This window comes from Quercus lobata, chromosome 3 (genome assembly GCF_001633185.2).
Source record: "Quercus lobata isolate SW786 chromosome 3, ValleyOak3.0 Primary Assembly, whole genome shotgun sequence".
NCBI classification, from domain to species: domain Eukaryota; kingdom Viridiplantae; phylum Streptophyta; class Magnoliopsida; order Fagales; family Fagaceae; genus Quercus; species Quercus lobata.
The window spans coordinates 60,436,706-60,459,475 of record NC_044906.1 but is presented as its reverse complement, the minus strand read 5'-3'; the positions used below and the strand labels follow the sequence as shown (position 1 = coordinate 60,459,475).

Genomic DNA, 22,770 nt, shown 5'->3' with positions numbered 1-22,770 from the left:
TTCTTCTAAAAAAAAAAAAAAAAAAAAAAAAAAAAAAATTCATATTTTGGAATGAGACAAGTTTCAGAAATATAAATTGGACGTGATACAAGTCATGGAAAAAAGCTATGGGTTTTTTCTTGTCTAAAATTTTCTCTGCAGTTGGCTCTGCTAGACTTCAAGGCATAACTTGGTATATATAATTAATATTGGTAGTGCTTTGGATATATGCTCTGAATTTTTTGATAGTAGAATGTCTTGGTTTTGCATAATGGGATGTTCTGGTTTTGCATAATGCATTACATACATACATACTTATATATATATATATATATATATATATATATATATCAAATTGTAATTCTGTTCCAAAAAAATTGCAATTAAAAAGCTCGAAAATAGTGATTGGATGTGAAAATTAACAAGGCTTTGAATTGCATACTGAAACACACTGAACTGTAGGGATAAGAAACAATTATGCTCCATAAAGATACGGATCAATAACAGTAAAATCTTATAACGCACAGACTTGGTTTAGATCAAGTGCATCTAATGCACTGGACCTAGTCAGATGGTGACATGTGTCTAAAAGTGGACACATGTCATCATCTTAACAGGTCTAGTACTACTGGACACTGGACCTAAGTCAGACCCATAACACACTATAAATTATAAATTTAAAAAAAAAAAAAAAAAAGCCTTAAATAACAATATAAACTTGATGCATGCTATATAAATCCTAGCTTAAAGGAAACACAGTAATAGCTAAATTCCACAATAAAGAAAAATTACAAAGAGTCCATAGTTTAGAACTAAAAAATATGTACCTGAATCATTTCTAGCTTATACTAGTAAATATACACAAAGTAATAGAGAAAGTCCATATATTACAAGCTGTATACATAACTACACTAGTCTAGGAGTAGCTAGACCTTAGACTTTCCGTAAATACGCAAAACACTTGGATGAAAGGCAAGTCCAAATTACACATAAACCATCAACACATTTATCAGTTGTACATTATATGTGTTGGAATTAGGTCTGCAAAGCTCTACACAAAATACATAGATGAACAGGTTCAAAACACACATAATTAAACTATTAGCACATTTATTTGCTTTACATCATACATGCTGGATCAAAGCTTGCAAAGCTCTAGTGAGGATGCTCCTGCAGTAAAAAAAAAAAAAAAAATGGATTAATATCTCAACTTGTTTTTCTAGTCATTTCTTTAACATTTTAATCTTTATAATTTAAACAAAATTTATTAAAAAAATAGTAAAAAGCAGTGTTTTTCATTGGCCATCTAATTATTTAAGTAACCTTGAAAAGGTTATCAAAACTCAAAATATATGGTATAATAAGCATCTTCCAGACGTAAAATAAATCCATAACTATTTTTCCTATTAATAGCAAAATACATATGGTAAATTAGAGTGTTTTTGTATAAACTGTTGCAAAACTATGCTTTGAATTTAAAATGAGCATTTATAAAAACGTTATGAAGAGTACTATTATGAAATGGAGTTTTGGGGTTTTAAAAACTCGTTTTTAAGCTTCCAAAGTGCCTAACGAAACGGACCCTTAATCAACTTGTCTTGCCCACCAAGGTCTGTAAGGACTAGTTAGAAACTGTCCAGATTAGATCATTCTCAAAAACCCAGTGGCAAGCCCTGATCTGACCAGGACCTGATGCTATAGTCAATTCAGCATGATTCGGGTTTGAATTCGACGTGTGCATGTGACAGCTGGCAACACCATGATTGATCTTAGCCTTCGAATTCGGATCCAGTATATCCACTTCGTAGACTCGAGCCTTTGGGACCGAATGGCAGAAATAGAGTAGATACGGGAACAAGATTTGATGACAAGAAACTAATTGCATGACTTTGCCACCGTTGATCCCTTTGATTGATCCAATCATTATATTCTGCTTTGACCCTTTAACATTCTCAGTTGATCGAACAACAATGTTTCGACCTAAGATCGAGATTGCAAAGTCAATCATATCCTCAGCTGAGCCCACGCACCGCTTGGTCTCGCCTAGGCTCGGAGCCTTCTCGCAGTCACTCAACGACATCACTATCATAGTCTCCATAGTAGAATTATCATCCGCATGAAAAATCTTCTTTATTTCAGAAATCTTAGAGGTCGAAAATGGTAATTTTGACGAAATGGACCAAGGCAAAAACGACCTTTCAGGCATTTTGTCCTTAATATCCGGCATTAGCATCACCTTCCCTTTCTTTAACATCGATTCTCGAAAGAAATTACATTGCTGCATCCATGATCTAATTTCGGGATCGGTGGGATGGAATATGAGTTCTTGAAGAGTCAGGAATGAATCAGGGAAGCACAAAAGTTTGGCGGCGGGGCAGATGGCTGGGAACTGAGAGGAGAGCATTCTGGGCTGCAAGTTTGGACAATCTTTCTGCGTCGACCACGCTCAATGGGGACGCTTTGGATAGGAGAAAGGTTGGGTTGGCGTGGTTGTTTTTGACCTCTTTGTTCCAATACCGAATCAGATTGGCTTTTGGGGTGTATAAGTTTTCACCAGCGGAAGCAGAGGCGGACCCAACCTGCATTGACACAAAAGGAAAACATTGAGAATGTGAGAATAGGAGAATGTCAAAGATAGAGCAAGAGTGAGAGTGAGAGTGAGAGTGCTTACAGTGAGAGACGAGAAAAAAAGTAAGAGAAGGAGAGGAGTCATGGGGCTGAGTTTTTTTGTGTGCATTATTATGTTTTTGTAGAGGGAAAGGAGAAAGTGAGTTTAGTGTTAACGAATTTGTTGGTTTATAGTAGGTCGATATTTATAGGAAAATCATACAAGAATACCAGAACTATAAGAAATCAAGTAGTACATAAATGTCATTATCAAAAAACAGTAGTACGTAAAAGAAGATATATGTTATGACAGAAAAATAAAACAAAATCGATTTATGCATTAGGACAACGAGATTGTGATTAAGAATATCACAGGGGATAAGAGAAGGATGTCACAAGGTTGTCCTTTGCAAAAAGCTGCCGGAACCAACAAGAACGGACCAGAATTTCAAGTTGGGGGGGGGGGGCTAGACATAAGCAGAAAAAAAATTTTCAAATACACATCCATATGATATTAATAAAATATCAACCAAGACAAATACCCAAAAATCATTGTTTCTTAATATATTAAGATACAATCATCTACCAACAAAAACAAAATATATGAAACGCTATTGTTTCTTAATACAATCATCTATGAAAAGGAAACTCGATACTCTTTCAAATCTTCAAAATCATTTATGATTAAATCCAAACTAAATGTCGAAACTACATCCTTTTCAATGTATAACATCAAAGAGTCCGTCAAAAAATCGTTTTCCATTTTGTTTCAAAGGTTAGTTTTGACAACTTTCATAGTTGAAAATTTAGTATTTCTTACTTCTTTTCAATTTATAAATTTATCTAATTTAGTATTATGTGTTAACAATAGGCACAAGGGAATCACTGTTATTTTCTTAAATTTGTGACAATTTTCTATATTAGATAATTTGCTTTTTTTTTTTGTCTTTGGTCTTCGCCTTTATTTATCTCTGTCTTTATCTTGTCTCCATATTTCTGACACTCACCCAATCCCACTACCGACAGTATAAATTTTTTCTGCTTTTTGCACTAGCAACAAAAAACTTTTCTTAACTTTACCTCTCTTTTTTTCCTGTCACTTGTCCCTATTATTGCCTGTCACTTGTCCCAATTATTGCCCAATCCAACTACCAGTCAACAAAGAACAAACAGTAAAACAATACACAAATTTATACTCTCTCTCTCTCTCTCTCTCTCTTATATAATATAAAAGAGAAAGTCATAAACACAAAGTGACAAAGAGTCACAAAACCAAAAAGCCAAAAAAAAAAAAAAAACACCACAAACACAAATTCAATTCATCAATAAAAACACAAATACCACAAGTCCACAAGCACAAATTATTAGATTCTGAGATTCACAAATATTATATTAGGTTTTGAAGGAAATGATAGATTAAATACTTGTGAACTGTGAAGGCTGGAGCAATGAAGCTGGGCTAGGCAAATTGAGCAACCAGTGGCAAGATGGGTCTCGCGTGGGTTGTGGTGGTGTTGGTGTGGCCGTTTCCTGTTTGGGTATGCAATGCCCACAGTTGACAAGGACAGGTCTACGACTCTGCAAGATGGGTGGCGATGTGGGCAGAGAGATGGGTCTCTCTTGCATGGTGGCAGCTTGAGCAGCAGTGTGAGTACTCTCTAAGTCTCGCCTCTCACTGTCTCTATCTTGCCTCTCAATTTTCTTTTCTTTTTTTCCTTTGTTTTTCCTTTTTCACTTGTTCAGTTGTTCCGTTTGGTTTTAGACGCTAGGGTTTTGTTTTTTCTTTTTCACATTTTTTTTAAAGATTTATATGGGCTCTTGACTGGGCTCAGTGGGCTGGTCGGCTAGGATAGGATGGTTCATGAAAATAAAGGGGGGCCCAAGTCTTTTTTTTTGGGGAAAATTTTACCTACAAAATTTTTTTTTTTTTTTTGGGCCCAAGCCCCCTTAGGCCCCCACTTGGGTCCATCCCTGAGTACCAGCTATGCCGTACAACAGTAAAGGTAAATGTTACTTGTCGGGACACAACGGTAAATATCTTCTTTTATTTTTATCTTCTTCTTATTGTCCATTAACTATGCCATTGCTTCTTCTAAAAAGAAAAAAACAATGCCATTGTTAGTAAATTTGAGATGCTTTGTACATAATCAATCGTTCAAGAGTTTTATAATTCAATTAATTAGCATCTTTCCATGCAATAAATGCTTGTGTGTCTAAGAGAGAAAGGTTAAAGCTACCGGAATTACAGCATGTAATACTTTCTAACTAGGACAATGACTATAAACATGAAAATAATAATAATAATGTATATAAAAACTTTACCTTTCAATGAGCAGGGCCCTATTAAAAACTATAAATATCCTCAAAACATGATTATAGAAATTATTCAAATCTATTAAAATTATAATGTCTGCTTCATCTCAAATAAACTAAATACTAGGAAATACATATAAACTTTTGTCAAGAATACTTACAACTAGTAAAAAGTCCACAAATACAAATTTCAAAGTCACTGAATTAAACATCCACACCTTATAGAAACATCATTGTTAACAAAAAAAAAAAAAAGAATTTTGTAGGTTTGGAAACAATAATTAAGTTCATTTCAAAATAATAATTACATTTTTGATAGCAATTGACAATCGTATAATAATTTTTTCATTGGACCTTGGAAATAATACCAATGTCTTAAAAAATTACATATATTTACTAAAAAGTTATGACTATATGCTATATCCCACTGTGACTAGGTCCAAGTCTCAGATATTTCAAATTAGGTTTTAATTACTGTCTAATTTTGTGTCACGAACTTGGTTTAGGTTCAGTGCATCCAATGCATTGGACCCGGGCATATGGTGACACATGTCCAAAAGTGGACATATGTCATTATCTCAATAGATCAAGTACTACTGGACACTGGACTTAAGCCACTTGACCCTTGTGTCACATATCCCATTCAAACTTTTTAATTTTTGTGCCAACTATCAAGTGAGTTATTTAGTACAAAATACAAGAAATCCAATAAAAAAAAAAACCATAAGAAACCCAATCATATATTTAATTCTAATTTTATGGCAAATATCCAATTTTGATTGTTTGAATTTTGGTACTGGAATTTTACACCACTATGAAAACCAAGAGGTCCAAGGCATTATTACAACTTTATTTTTTTAAAAGACCAAGAGAATTTAAATCTAATTCAAATTAATTTCTAATTTTAGTCTAATTTGATGCCAAGTGTCCCTTTTAATCTATTTCCATATGTAATCTATATATCTATATATCTAATAATAGGTGAAGCTGAGAGAAATTTAAATTAAAGTTCCAATTTTATTCCATGTGTCCTAAATTATTTATTCTTAAAAAGTTTTATTTCATAATTTTAAAATCAAATATAGGACCACATCATAAATATTCATCCAAGTGAGTTATTAAGTACAAAAACCAAAGAGCCTAGAATAAATGAATTGTAAAAAAAAAAAAAAAAAAAGTTTCACAATAATTATAAAAAAATGGACAAATTACATTTTATACCTAATAATATCCTTATAAAAAATTTTAAAGAGTTAAAAAAATATAAAAATAACTATCAATAATATTTAAATTATATATATACATAAAGAAAGTTAAAGCGTAGCATTTAACATTATTATGCTTTTACTGAGCCACATCATCAGTCATGTCACCCATTTTTCTATTTTTTTTAGTTTGCTATCTTCTTCTCCTTCTTTTTTTAAAATAACCATTTTCTTTTTTTTTTTTTTTCTTTCTTTTTTGTGGTAGAAGACATTCTCTTTAACCTAATTTTAACTTATCGATCAAAGTAACATAATCACTTTTCACATTCTCTAATAATTGTTATTATAACTATTATTGAAAGAACACTCATGAAGAAAATACTAGAAAATACATCCATCAAGGAACTATGGCAAGAGATAAAATGATTAGAACCACTTTTTTTCAACAATATTAATATATAAATATTAAAATATTCAATAGTGCACCATTACTTCACAAATTCTCTAAGCCAGTTTTAATTTATCAATCATAATAATTGTTTACTATTTGATTTATAACTATTATTAAATACAAGAACTCATAACTTTCCCTTCTTTAACAATAATAATTATATTAAATATTAAAATATGGAATTCTCTAATTTCCACATAAGACTCAATTATCACAATTTTTTTTTTTAATTATTTTTTGTTAGTGTTTAACACCTCCACTTATTTTGTGGTAAATTTCAATAACCTATTCTGAGATTTGGGCTAATCCCAATTAGGTCTAAGACATTTCAAAATTAACCAACTTGGTACCTAAACTCAACTTTGTCCTTAAATACCGTTAGGCCCATCTGTTAGTAATTTGAGCCCTTTATTCTCTCTTTTCTCCCTAATTCTCTTTTCTCTCTCATCTTTCTCTTTTCTCATCCCTCTCCCTAACCCTAAACTCTGATCCCTTAAAATGGCCAAAACCTCATGGCAATCACTAGCAAACCACAACCACTGTAAGCTAACACCATAGTGGTTCACCTGTCTTTTGGTTCTTTCTCTTTCAAGCTCATCCATGGCCAAACTCCACGAAACCCACTCCACCACTAGTTAATGGCAGTAGAGCTAAACAGCACCACCATAACCGTTGGCTACTGCCTCCTCCTCTTCATTTCTATTTTATTCTCTTCTTTATTTTTCTCATTTATTTTCTCATTTTTTATGGCAAAGACCCCCTTTTATGTTTGGTTTTGTGATTGGTTTTTGGTTTGGTTAATTTAGGGATTGGGTTCTCTATTGGCTGTAGAGATTTAGTAATTTTAATTTGGGTTTGTAAAATGGGATACTAGGTGTTTTGAGCTTGGCTATTAGGGCTTGGAGGGTTTGGAAAATGGGATTTTGGGGTTGATTTAAAAATGGGTTTGAATGTATAGTGTGTATATATGTTTTATGAATTGGTATGGGTTTGGTGTACACACACACATAGAGAGAGAGAGAGAGAGAGAGAGAGAGAGAGAGATGGCTCAAATGACTATCTGCTCTAATGGTGTTTAAGGACCAAGTTGGTCAATTTTGAAATGTGTTGGACTTGGTTGGCATAAGCCCAAGCCTTAGGGTAGGTTATTGAAATTTACCTTTTTCTTTTCTTTTCTTTTTAACCCTTCCAATCAATTATGGCCAACATTACTACTCTCCCGCTTCATGCATTTTTGGCTTCTCTCTTCTTCAAAACCCAATTAGTTCTTTTAGATTCTTCGGTTATAAATCCACTAATTATTTTTTTTTTTTTTTTTTAAGTTCCAAACCATTCTCTCCTTTATATATTTCAACTTTAAACCCATTTCTTTGTCATTTTGGAGATTGTTATCCTAAGGCAGAGTTGGAACTGAATCTAAAATCACCTGAGATAAGGGTATTTTTGGCCTATGAAAATTTTTTCAACTCTTTCATTCGTCGGGCAAAATGCTTCACTTAAGGTCCGTCAGGAGGGTGGCTCACCTGGTATCCATAAAGTTAAAGACCTGTCGAGACAGATATCTCATGCAATTCACTTAGGACCCGATGGTGCAAGTAAAAGATCCCGACAAGGACCCATCGGCCCTTTGGGTAGCATGTATTTGAGTCCAACATATGAGCCCAATGGGTGCTCTATTGGACCCTGATGAATGATCTGCACACTGAGTCCCACGAACTTTTATGTGTTCTCCATTCATGTATCCCTATGGAAATAACTTGCACACCACTTCCAAAGGCCCTACTACAAGTTTGTATCTTCCCCGTATAGGAAGAGAAGCCCTAAAATCTTGGGGCATTAACTTCAAATCTTCTCTGCAAGGAAAACTCCTACATTCAAGGGATCTTAGTTAGTTCTACACCACTATATATGCACCAAGCCTCCTCTTCCTTAAGGTACGTGAAATTTCCTAGCTCTTACACTATTAAATTCTTGGAGATTCTTCTACCACTAACTTAACCTTCAAAGGATCTTTGAGCGGCATCCCACCGATGCTCTCTACTGGTTCTTTGTTCCTCTGTTCTTCAGGTACCCTTCACTGGCACATGTGTGAACGATCAACTTACTGACGATTTTGTGCATCATCACCTAAAATCCTTGATCTCTATTACTCAGTGAATGTTTTGCATGTAGCAATCTCTCTCTCTCTCTCTCTCTAGGATTTTCTTCATTTTTTAGGTGGATCCATGATGGTTTGTGGTTGATTTGCTTAGTCTTACGGGTGCCTTCAAATGTTTTGAAGAATGTTTAATGATTTGCTAACTAAATATTGATTTTTTTTTTTCTAGATGGACACCACAGTAAACCTTAAGAACCAATAGTGTGTTTTTTGATTTAGCTTTTTCTTGAGAAAAAATTGACATGGCCTAGGATTTTAATCTCTACCGCATGTTTAGTTAGTGGGTGAGAAGGCAACTTCCTATCAGAATAAAAAGAGATGTCCTATTAAAGACTGGAGGCAAGCCAGACCCATCTTCATCTATTACTCTTATTATTAAATAAATAGATAATTAATTAAAAATATATATGTGGGCCATATTAAATATCCTGATAAAGATATAATCTCACAGTAAGAACAAAGTTTGGCTACAACTCCTACTAAAAAATTAACATGACTATCTATTTTAAAAATCTAACTATTAAATTGCATATATCTTATATTCTTAACACATATCCCATATTTCATGCTAATTAGATTTCATTTAATATTCGATCCATAAAATAAATTTTTATGCATAATTTTGGACTACAAAACTTGAAATTTCAACATTTGATTAATGAAATGGATATTAATCTTTGGTCTTGAAATTTTTCATGTATAAAAGATATAAGAAGAAATGTAATTCAATAATATATATGTCAAAATTCATATCCAACGAAAATATATTTAGTAAAAGTTGTAACCATTGGCTACAAAATAGTTTATAATTAAACTTTGTTCTTACTATAATAAACTGGTATTATTAGAACAAATAGTAGATTTCCAATACCATGGCTTGTCCCCAAGGTCAAAAAGAGAATATTATTAGAACTTTTACTTATTTCCAATACTATAATTAATTTCCTTATTTCTGGTTGTGGGAAAGACTCGTCTGATGGAGATGCAAAGAATTATTAGAACAAATAGTAGATTTCCAATACCATGGCTTGTCCCCAAGGTCAAAAAGAGAATATTTTAATAACAAAAGAAATCACCAATTTAATCAAATGTTTGGTAAAGCATACTTGCATACGTACCGAAACATAGATGGGATGGAAAGCTATTGAACTATAGAAAAAATAAAGTTAAAAAGTAAGCAAGCGCAAAATACCATTTTGTTCCTTATATTTTGTAGTCATTAATTACTAATTTGATCTATATTATTTCTAAGCTGTTAATTGGGTTAATATGTTTTGGTAGCGGCCAAATTAGTCATTGTTATTTTTAACTTATAATTAGCTTGGTCCATGTTATTTTCAATTTGCAGTCATTATTAGTTTAAATCTGGATTTGTTTTAGTTGCTGAGTTGCTACTGTGTCTACTAAATTTGGAATTTGGTTAATTTGATTTGTGTTTGATTGCCAAGAAAGTGAAAGAAAATATGTGATTTGATGGTAGGGATCAAATTGATTGCAAGTTGAAAACAACATTAACCAAATTGATTGCTACCAAAGTGTAAGAACCAAATTGGCAGTAACTCTAAAATGTAAGGATCAAAATAGTATTTTTCCTTCAATTATTGATAGTCAATGGGCTCACGAATCTTCCGCTTTTTTATGAGGTGGTAAATTATATGAAAAAAATCTAGGATCATATCATTTTGTGTCATAATTTTGTTACAATTTTGATGTGGTAAGCTATAAGTAGTAGAAAAAATTAATAGATCTATGTGAAAGCAAAAAGTAACTAGTTAGAATTTGCGACATAAAATAACTGTGAGATAAAATATGGTCGTGGTCTTAGAATTAATCAAATTATAATCGATATATTTTCCTTATCTCTGGTGGAAAAAGCGGGAAAAGGCTGAACTAATGGAGATGCAAGGATTTATTAAAACAAACAGAAGATTCCCAATACCATAAGTTGCCCCATGTTTAAAAAGAGAATATTTCAATAACAAAAGATATCACCAATTATTGATAGATGGGATGATTATATTATCCAAAACATAGATGGGATGATTATCCAAAAAATAAAAGTAAAAAAAAGAAAAAAATTTCAATTAAAAAAAAAAAGTTAAAAAGTAACCCAGCAATTCAATTATTGATAAATTAATAAGAGCATGTATCTACTGCTCAGAGACGCAAAAGATTTCTTAATTTTTTTCATAGTTTTTTTAGGTGTTAAATTATAATTGATGTAAGATCACTTTTAAATGGAGCACCATTTTAACTATTTTATTATACACCTATCACAATATATCTGCTCAACATTTATAAGAAAACATTATAAAATAATTTGTACCACTGGGTCTAGAATTGTCCTTTTCATAATGGGATATTCTCTTCAATTACTAGCCTACTTGCCCGTAACAATGAAAAACAAATGTGATTACCATTTGCCAATGCTATAAATTGAATCTCCAACTGATTTTGGCTCATTCACTGAGAAATTAAATTAGTACATTATAAATGATTGTTAAATTTCTTCTCGGCCTGTTTTGAGGAAAATTCCTCCAAGTCACTACATTGTGTTTCATAAAACTATCCACATGTAATTTTGAGCATATGAAATATTTAATGAGTCATGTAACTCGTTTGAATAATATGCGAGGATGATTTTATGAGTTGGCACATAATGAATTGGAAAAGATTCATCCAAATCAATTTGGAGAAAAACTTTTTTTTTTTTTGGTCCTCTATGGGCACAAGATAGTTTTGGACTAGTGCCCTAAAACCCAATTAAATAATTTATCTTTTAATAACAAAAGTGTTTCATTTTCTAAGAATGTATGTTTATAAAATATTAGACGTTATGTGTTGTAGTTTTTGAGATGAATTGTATATGATTTAGGCATGTTGTGAATGAGATTCGCATACAAAAGTAAATAAACAATTCCTTGTAAACTCAAAAATTATTAGTTCATAATCGATGATGAAACTGGGCACTTCATCTAAGAAAACTATAACATATCAATTATGATTATTTGTTTTTATCATGAAGTGAAAGATTTCTAATTGATATGTTATAAATAAGACTTAAATTTATTGGTATGTTATTAATAAGACTTAAATTTATTGGTATGTTATAAATAATTAAAATTTTTAATTATATGAAACTATTTGTATACGAATTAATTGGACATTATCATATAATGTTTTGAGATGCATTGTATGTGATTTAGTTACAGAATATATAAATCAAAAGTTCCTTGTAAACTCATAAACGTAGTTCATAATCGGTGATATAATTGGAAGTTTCATCTGCGAAGACTATAACATGACAACTAAGATGGTTTGTCTTCATCGTGGAAGTGGAGACTTCTAGTTGATGTGTTGATGTGTTTTAAGTGTGTAAGACACATTGAACTAGATCGCTATAAAATCAATTATTCAATTTTTAATTGAAATATACATAGTGGGAAAAAAAAAAAAAAGTAGATTAGAAAATTTGTGCCAAACATAAAATGAGTTGGAAATAGAAAATGAACACAAGATTTAAGGAAGAGAAAATGAATACACACACAACACAAACCAAACAACACCTAAATTTCGAGCTCTTGTTTTGAAGATCCCCAAACCATCTTCCTTCTTAGTAATTAGCAATTTAGGATTAGTGACCAAGTGCATTTTCTCTTTATCTGGATAAAGAAGTAATTTAAGGATCTTTAACTGTGAATTTTTAATAGAGGTTAATGGAATGCTTGAATTGAAAAAATTAAAATTAGAGAACTCAAATGATCAAAAGTACTATAGGGGCATTGGGCCTAGGAGCCCATGATCTATGTATATAGTGGGCCTAAAGCCCAAGTCGAGGACTGGAGGGCATCCGAGGTGGGATAAATATTGTCAAGTGAGCCCATGTTAGTAAATGAAGAAGTCAATTTTGATCATAACAGCCCAAGAGGTTGGGCTGAGGATGAATTCATCCTTGGCTAACCAAAACCGAGGTCTGAAGAGATGGTCTGCCATCCAGGGGAACGTTCCAAGAAGTTCTGTAGGCATGGATAAGCATTGCAGAAACATAGGACAGGGGGGAGTCCAAATATATCTAAGAAAAAAGCTGCTGCCACTGCATTTAATGCTCTGCAGCTAACTTTCTGGCTGCATTAATGTGAAAAAGATGCCTGAACAGTGTTGCATTGGTAGCCCCAACGCACAGAGGGACTAAGAGGGTGTCCGATGAGACAAACACTCAAGTGGTGGCTTGAATGATCAACAGGTGAAGGGCCAAGATTGTCTAAAGAGAACTATATAATTGAAGAGACCCTCCATGGAGAAGGAATCAAAAATTTGTAAGAGAAAGCACTGTAGCAACTTAAACGATATCTGTAATCATTTTCAATCAATATATACTAGAATAGACCTCCTCGAATTGTGCCGAGAACAAATTTACTTAGAGAACTCCAATCCATCTCTATTTGATTATCTTTCGAAATTCATTCTAACTATTATCCCATTCATTAAAGCCTAGTTTTCCAACCCACTCTCTACAAAGTCATTGAATTGGGCTTATTGGGCTTGGATCCAACCATACTTTGGGTTTAGGGTCCAAAACGCGCCCTTACAAGTACTTTCTCAAAAAAAAAAAAAAAAAAAAAATGAACGAAAGTAAAATTAAAGACTTAAATTGAATTTTAGTTAAAGTTAGAGAGTGTAATTTACATCTCAACCTTATTTTTAATACACAACTCTTTATTTTATTTTAGGCGAAAACACCATTTTGGTCCCTACATTTTGGTAACAGTCAATTTAGTCTATGTTATTTTCAACTTGTAGTCAATTTAGTCCCTACCGTTAACTTCTATTGGAAAATACTTACGTGGCAAACTGATTACACAATTGACACATTTAATATTAAAAGATTAAATAAAATGTTGATATGTCTAAATTTTATTAGTCACATCAGTGATTAACAGGCAAAAAACATACCCTTCAGAAAAATAAAATTGAAAGGATAAATTTAAAGAATTAAATTAATCAAACAAAATGAAATTTTAATTTTTTCTTGGATTTTCTTGACAACTAAACACCAACCCAGTACACAATTTTTCACCCTAATTCAAGGAATCAGAACCTTATACAATGGTCGAACGGATCCTGTGGAGCATGTGAGCCATTTCAACCAGAGAATGGCTGTCCATTCCAAAAACGAGACCTTGATGTGCAAGGTACTCCCATCCAGTCTGGGGCCCATGGCAATGAGATGGTTCAATGGCTTAGCAGCAGGTTCCATAAATTCCTTCAAGGAGCTCACCTTGGCATTTGGCTCTTGTTTTATTACTTATAGCAAAGTTCCTCGACCCTTGGATTCCTCACTGTCCTTATCCATGCGAGAGGGGGAAACCTTGAAAACATACTCAGACAGATACTGAGAGATATTCAATGAGATTGATGGTAACTTTGAGGACGTGGCCATCTGTACTTTCAAGGTCGGCCTCCTAACCGAGCACAGTTTAAGAAAGTTTTTGACAGGAAAGCTTGTCACTAGTGTGCGCCAACTCATGGACTGGATTGACAAATATAAAAGGGTTGAGGAAGACCAACAACAGGGGAAAGGTAAGGCTAAGGTTAACCCTCAGGAGAGAAGGGATTTTAGGTCAAACCGATACAATAACAACCGACCTCGGAGAGACTTTGCCAAGCAGCCAAGGCCTACCAGTACTGAGGTGGTTAATGTGGTGTTTCATAAACCGGTGCACCAAGTTCTGGAGAAGATTAAGAATGAGTCGTTCTTCAAATAGCCAAATAAAATGGCAGGAAACCCTATGAGACGCAACCAGAGCCTTTATTGCCATTACCACCAAGACCAGGGACATACTATGGAGGACTATAGAAATTTGTGGGATCATCTGGACTAGCTGGTACGAGAAAGAAAATTGAAGTAGTTTTTGCATCATTCTAGTGGTCTGTAGGGTCAAGAAAATTCAGAACCCCGGAGAGATGTTTCTTCAAGACCTCCTTTGGAGACGATAAATTTCATCTTCGTTTCTCCGGGGAGGACCGATTCTTGTCCCTCCAGAGTGATGTCAGTAGCTCGGCTGTCCCTCGAAGACACTAGTCTGGAGCCAAAGAGAGCTAAGGTGGACGTCCAACTGGCACAAAGTTTTCAGACGAGGATATGATTGGAACCATACAGGCCCATGATGATACTTTGGTGATCACACTCAGGATTGGAAGGTATGACGTGAAGAGGGTGATGGTGGACCAAGGCAGTGGTGTTGAGATTATGTATCCTGACTTGTACAAGGGGTTGAACTTGAGACCCAAGGACTTAACAACTTATGATTCTCCTTTGGTCAGTTTTGATGGAAAGGTTGTCATTCCGAGGGGTCAGATTAAACTGCCTGTGCAGGCTGGTTCAGAAGTAGTAGAGGTAGACTTCATTGTAGTGTATGCTTATTCCGCCTACAAGGCCATCATGGCCAGACTCTGGCATCATGCCCTAGGGGCCATTTCTTCTACTCTACAACAGAAGGTGAAGTATCCATCAGGGGGCCAGATTGAAGAGATTGTTAGGAATCAATCCTTGGCTAGGCAGTACCTGGTGGCTGCCATCTTACATCAGCCCGAAGCTGAATCCTCGACCTCTGCTAAAAGGGGCTTATAACAGTCAAAAGCTCCGATGTTACCTGTCCATAGATCAACTAAGGAAGAGAAATGTGAAGATTTAGAAACGGTTGTTGTTGGTGATGATCTAGAGAAGTTCTTTCAAATTGGAGCTCAGTTGCCTCCACAAAAGAAGGAAGAGCTGATAGAGTTTCTTAGGAGAAATGTTGATGTGTTTGCATGGAACTTTTACGAAGCCCTAGGGGTTTATCTGAGCTTCATCTGCCATCATTTAAATATTAATCCATTTGTTACCCCCAAAAAGCAACCACCTCGGCACTCATCCAAAAATCATTCTGATGCTGTCAAAGACAAGGTGATAAAGTTTAAGCAGGCAGAGGCTATCAAAGAGGTTTTCTACCCTGAGTGGCTGGCCAATACTGTGGTGATGAAGAAGAAGAATGGGAAGTGACGAATATGTGTGGACTTCATAGATCTAAACAAGGCTTGCCCAAAAGATCCCTTACCTATGCCTAGGATAGACCAATTGGTGGATGCAATTGTAGACCATCCTCGGATGAACTTCTTAGATGCCTTTCAAGGATATCACCAGATACCACTAGCCCTGGGTGATCAGGAAAAGACAACTTTTGTCACTTCCACTAGAAACTACCACTACAAGTGATGCTTTTTGATTTGAAAAATGCAGGGTCTACCTATCAAAGGATAATGACTAGGATGTTTAAACCACAATTAGGTAAGAGTATTGAGGTCTATATAGACAATATGGTGGTGAAGAGTAAGGTAGTATCCGAGCATGTAGGAAACCTCGAGAACATTTTTGAAATTCTGAGGAAACACAAGTTGTGCTTTAATGCTTCTAAATGCACTTTTGGTATGGGATCAGGCAAGTTTCTGGGCTATATGGTAACTCACTGGGGAATTGAGGTTAACCCCGATCAGATTAAGGCAATTAACAGTTTACAACCACCTTGGAATACCAAGGAAGTCCAGAAGCAAACTAGAATGACTACTGCCTTGAACCGATTTATCTCTCGGTCAACGGATAGATGCAGACCCTTCTTCCTGTTGATGAATAAGTGGAAGAGATTTGAGTGGACCGAGGAGTGTGCTTTGGCCTTCTAGTGTCTTAAGGAATATCTTTCTCGGTCACCTATCATGTCCAGTTCTAAGATGGATGAGGTCTTTTCTACATATATTGTTGTGGCCCCCTAATGCTGTAAGCTTGGTATTGGTACAAGTTAATAGTAGCATACAAAGGCCAGTTTATTATGTGAGCAAGTTACTACATGAAGCCAAGGTCTGCTATCTACCACTGGAGAAAGCCATTTTGGCGGTGGTACATGCTACACGTAAACTCCCTCATTCCTTCCAAGCACACACAGTTGTTGTCCTAACTCAGCTTTTGCTCAGAACTCTGCTCTAAAGTACTGATTACACAGGGAGAATTGCTAAATGGGGCACAATCCTAGGAGCTTTTGATATCAAATACATGCCTTGTAAAGATCAAACCAATTTGAGCCGCTCACGTCACAGTAGTAGTAGCGTAAAGGCCGTAAGTCGGGGGGGCGGCCATAACATAAGGCTATTAATTTCACATCTTTCTCTCTCTCTCTCTAGAGATGTCAAGGGTTAAGTCCTCACAAATCTGGTAGTCGAGTTTGCTGAATCCCTATTGGAAGTAGAAGCAAAGAAGCAAGACATGGATGAAAAATCAGTTGGCATGATCTCCCTACAAGATCCTTTATCCTAGAGAGTATACGTTGATAGTACAGCAAATCAGAGGAAATCCGAAATGGGGCTAGTTCTAGTATCCCTCGAGAAGATCACCATTGAGAAATCATTGAGACTAGACTTCTCGGCCATGAACAATGAAGCTAAATATGAGGCTTTATTGGTAGGAATGGCCATGGTGCAAAAAATGGGCAGAAAGGCAATAGAGATATTCTTGGATTCAAGATTGGTCGTAGGCCAGGTAAAGGGGGAGTTAGAAGCTAGAGATGTGAGAATGCAAGAATATTTGAATCAGGTTAGACACTTGCAATCAGAATTTGAATCTTTTAACTTATTACATATCCCTAGGAGTGGAAACACACATGCAGACTCCCTGACCACTCTTGCAACCTCCTTGGCACGCGATTTGCCTTGGGTCATACTTGTTAAAGACTTGTGCAAGCCTATTGGGGTAGAGAGGAACATGGTCCAAATCCATCAAGTTAGGGTAGGGCCTTATTGGATGGATCCTATTATGCTATTCCTCAAAGAGGATATCCTACCCAAGGAGAGGTCAGAAGCTGAAAATGTGTGAAGAAAGGCTCTTCAGTTTTGGCTGTTCGAGGACCAAAAATTGTATAAGCACTCCTTTTATGGGCCATACTTGCTGTGTATACATCCTGAAGCATCAGAGCTACTCCTTGAGGACTACATGAAAGGATTTGTGGGAGCCACACAGGAGGCAGATCTTTGTCTCACCGAGCCCTCACTCAGGGATATTGGTGGTTAGGCATGCAAAAGGAAGCACAAGAATATGTGAAGAAGTGTGACCAATGTCAAAGATTTTCACCAAATATCCACCAACTGAGAGGAGTCCTTAATCCTCTGTCTAGCCCTTGGCCATTCGCTCAATGGGGCTTGGATATTGTAGGTCATTTCCCTAAGGCAGCCGGGAATAAGAGGTATCTGTTAGTCGACACATATTACTTCACTGAGTGGGTTAAAGCTGAATCATTGGCTAACATCAGAGACGTGGATGCTAAGAGATTTGTTTGGAAGAATATTGTGACTCGATTTGGGGTCCCTCATACCCTTATCTCGAACAACGGCCTGCAATTTGATAGCAAGGCTTTTAGGAGATACTATTGTGACTTAAGGATTATGAATAGATATTCCACCCCAGCTTACCCCCAAAGGAGTGGACAGGCCAAGCCTATCAATAAAGTTATAGTAAATGGACTTAAGAAGAGGCTGGATGATGTGAAGGGAAAATAGGTGGAAGAGTTGTCACATATCCTTTAGACATATCGGACTATGCCTCGCAAGTCAACAAGAGAGATGCCATTTTCAATGACGTATGGGGCCGAGGCCATTATTCCTCTGGAGACTGGATTCCCAACACTGAGAACGAGTTCTTTCACTCCGAGCAACAATGATGGGCTATTAGGGAAGAGCCTAGACTTAATTGAGGAACGAAGAGAAAATGCAATGGTCTAATTGGTGTATTATCAACACAAGCTCAAGCGAGGGTATGAAGCCAATGTGAAGCTGAGACTTCTTGTTAAGAAAAGTTTTGGGTACTTCTAAGAACCCAGCCTGGGGAAAGCTAGGGCCTAATTGGGAAGGACCGTATCGTATCACTTCAATGGCAGGAATAGGCGCATATTATCTGGAAGATCTAGATGAAAATACTGTATTTCATCCCTGCAATGTAAACAACCTGATGAGGTATTATTATTAATAAGAGCAGTCTTTGCCATATTTTTGGTTATATCATTTTATTTGTCATGCATTCTACTATTTGTTGAATATCAAACAAAACCTTGGTCATGTCTGGATCCTCAGACCACATACTTTGGGAAAATTAATATCTTACAATCATTTTTATAAGTATTAAACAGAATCTCAGCTGTGCCTGGCTCCTTGGACCACATGTTTCGGGTAAATTAATACTCTCTGACATCTATTTAAGTATCAAACAGAACATTAGTCATGCCTAGATCCTCGAACCACATACCTTGGGAAAATTGATATCTTACAATCATTTTTCTAAGTATTAAACAGAACCTTAACTATGCCTGGCTCCTCAGACCATATGCTTTGGGTAAATTAATACTCCCTGACATCTATCTTAATATCAAACAGAACATTGGTCATGCCTAGATCCTTAGACCACATACCTTGGGAAAATTAATATCTTACAATCATTTTTCTAAGTATTAAACAGAACCTCAGCTATGTTTGGCTCCTCGAACCACATGTTTTGGGTAAATTAATACTCCCTGACATTTATTTAAGTATCAAACAGAACCTTGATCATGCCTGGATCCTCAGACCACATACCTTCGAAAAATTGATATCTTACAATCATTTATCTAAGTATTAAACAGAACCTTACCTATGCCTGGTTTCTCGGACCACATGCTTTGGGTAAATTAATACTCCCTGACATCTAAGTATCAAACAAAACCTTAGCTATGCCTGGCTCCTCAGACTACATACCTTGGGAAAATTAACATTTCAAGCCATTCACAAAGTTGTCAAACAGAACCTCCATTATATATGAATCCTATTGAGTATGTTAACACTTCCTATTGGTTATTTAAGTGTTAGATGGGGTTAGTCCTAATTAATGATGCAGATCTTCATTAAAGTGACAGAATCAATTGCATGCTTGTAAGCATCACTTAAAGCATTTGAAAGTATATCCATGATCTGTTTCAGGTTTGATTATTGTGTTCAGGTCTTTTACCTTAGTAATGGGAAGAAATTTATATGAAGTATGACAAGAATAGATGTTTTACCATTTGTACATATGAATGGAGTTATATCTAATTTCCATATCATCTAAGTGTTAAACAAAATAGGAACTATATCAACACTTGTGTAAGAATCATGGAAATAAGAAAACAGTTCGTAACTTTCATTAACTAAAGCCTCAGAAAGAGGTAGATTAGATACAAATATGTCACTCTAATTACAAATTTACTTAATTAAAAAAAAATAAAAATAAAAAAGCACCTGAACACTAGAAATCATTTCTTCTTTATTACAATCTTGTCTTTGGGAGGACCATGGATAGGTTGAGTAGAGGCTACTACTGAGGCCTCAAGGCCCTTGCTTGCTGGATCAGCCTTGGCAGGCAAGGGAATAGCGGCCAGGACGACCTCCACCTTTTTAGGAGCTTCTTTCTCAGCAGGAGGGTCCTGGGTGACAGTTGGAGGCTTCATAGCATCAGGGGCCACTCCCTGGTTAGCATTCTTTTCTTTTTCTGTGATCCCAGGGTGCTCGGCCTCCTCGGTGGATTTGTCAGAAGAAGTTGGAACATTGACCGAACTGTCCTTGCCCACTTCCGGTCACCTCAGAGGTGATATCAGTCCTCGAGCTAGAGGGAACAGACTCTCGGATGGCAGGGGGGTAATACACGCTCTCTACCCTCCTAAGTATAGATGAAGCCTCAACCCTAACTTGGTTGAGAGCTTCATTCCATACTTGGGAGCAATAGGTCCTGCACACCCTCGGGACCTCAGCCCTAAGGGCTTCTTCAGTCTCTGCCACTCCTAGGTCATACCCATCTTGCTCGGCCTAATCCCGAGCCTTTTTAGCCAATTCCCTTGCCTTCTTAGCCTTTTCCAATTTCTTTTTAAGGGCAGTGATCTGAGTTTTGGAGGCGACCAACTGATCCTTGGCATTGCGAAGGAAAATCCTTTGGCCCTCAGCTTGCTTCTCAGCACTGTCCAAAGCAGTTGTAGCACTCTTTCTTTCCCTCTCCTCTTCTAGTAGCTTTTTCTTTAGCTCTTGAATACTCCTTTCGGCCAAGTTAAAGGCCTCCACGGCAGCATTACGCCTTCCTTCCTCCTCCTCCTTCATTTGCCTGTGGCAGTAGTTGGTGATCTCCTCCACCCGAAAAGAGGCTTGAACAACCTGCTAAAGAAGAAAACATGGATTAGAAAAAGAAGAAGTTAAAAAAAAAAAAAAAAAAAAAAAAAAAAGGGTCAAGTAGAGAACATTCCATGGCTAGATACCTCTTTAAGCTTAGAAAGACCTCATGTCTCCTTATGGAATAAAGCTCAACCATGTCTTCAGGGAGTAGTAGAGCCTACCCCACTGCGTTAGCCACGTAGCCAGTCGTCCCTCCTTGGAAGTCCATAATGGAGGCACTAGCTAACAAAGGTGCCCCATCCAGCATTGGGGTAGGGAGCCAGGCTAGGGGCGCAGCCTTAGGTTCACTCCTCTTTTTAGCCCCCTTTTGCCCCATTTTTACTTGTTTGGCTGCTCTTTAGGCCTCATCCTCTTGAAATGGGTGGTTTTTTCCAACTTCCACCACCTCCTTACCTTTAGACTCCCTCTTCCTCTTTAGGCTGGCAGGTTCAAGTTTGAAGGGTAAAGCGAGTATGGGGCGGGAGGCTTAGTCTGAGCGGCCTTGCTAGGCATGTCCCTCCCTAGCTGGGACTTTATTAGGTCAAGCAAGCTAGTCTTTTGCTTCCATCAAATCCCCATATCATTTGGTAGAGGGGCAGATCCTTGGTGGTAGCTAAACTAGGATGGGGGAGATTGTCTGAGGTCACCAGATGAAGCGTCCAGAGATCAAAGTTGATCAAAAACCCCAAAGTCGTCCTCAGAGTCAGACACTTCAACTATTTCTCCTTCCTCTTCTTGTTCTTTCTCTTTTTCCTCTATGATGGGACGAGAAGAGGAGGCCTCTACCTTGGGTATACCCTCTGGTATGGGATTGGTAGAGAGAATACCTTCAAGAATTAGACCGGAGGCCAGAAATCCTAGAGCAGCAACACTAATCCGTTGCAGTCGAGGATCCTTGGCTTTGATGACGCACTTAGGCGCCTAGATGCTCTTAGATATTGGAATATAGTCCAATATCAGGTGGGCTGCTCGAAATTGACCGTCTATATGGACGAACACCTCAACCTTCAGGATTTTGTCCAAACTTTGCCTGATCACCAAATCAAAGTTGGGAATAGCAGCTCTCGAATCTGCAAAACCATCAAGATAAACAAAAAACACCATTAGCAAAGGACAACTCAAGTCAAAGGAACTTTCAGGTATGAACACAAACAAAAGATAAATAAGAAAGAGACAACTTTGAAATTACAAATCTAAACCTAGAACCCCACCTAGTTTCCCCTCTCTTGTCGGACAGGGGAAGCCATCGTGCCACTCCCCTGACACGATCAAAAAATCCTTATTAAGCCCTTATTGGATTTGGGGAGGCATTGGATAAGCCTAATCTCAAGGTACCTATATTTTAGGTAATACCCCTGCCCCTTTAAATTGTGAAGATTGTACACCCAATTGACATCGTGGTGTGTAAGGTTTCGACCCATTCTCTCATTAAGGGCATCTACACTACCTAGGATTCTGAACATGTTGGGTGCGCACTGGGTGGGAGCTAATCTATGGGCACTAAGGTGGTCCCTAGTAACTGTACCCATGGGGATTCTCATCCCCCCTTCTATGAAGGCAATCATTGGGATTACTATTTCTCCCTATTGCCTATCTTCGTGCAGCTGCCCCTCTTTACAATACCTAATACCTATTCCAGGAGCGATCCTATACTGAGTCCTAAAGTTCTCTATTCCCTCCTCGGAGTCTACCAAACTCTTGAATCTACCCATTTTTGGAAGGGTGGGGAGGAACTAAGAAGGTTGAGAAAAGAAGGTGGAGACGAGGAGGAAAGAACGCAAAGAAAAGAAGAGTATATAGAAAAATAAAGAGTAAAAGTTCAGAAAGACTTA

The 22,770-nt window shown here is 36.5% G+C and overlaps 1 protein-coding gene across 1 annotated transcript; it reads right to left on the bottom strand.

Moving 5' to 3' along the window:
* Window positions 1-1,018: 1,018 nt before the first annotated feature.
* On the bottom strand, window positions 1,019-2,632 carry LOC115982885 (polygalacturonase-1 non-catalytic subunit beta-like). The gene is made up of 2 exons (XM_031105621.1): window positions 1,562-2,632; window positions 1,019-1,149 (listed from the first exon to the last, which is right to left on the bottom strand). Exon 1 carries the CDS (start codon window positions 2,381-2,383, stop codon window positions 1,601-1,603), a length of 783 nt encoding a protein of 260 aa, XP_030961481.1. The 5' UTR covers window positions 2,384-2,632; the 3' UTR covers window positions 1,019-1,149; window positions 1,562-1,600.
* Between the last annotated feature and the right edge of the window lie 20,138 nt (window positions 2,633-22,770).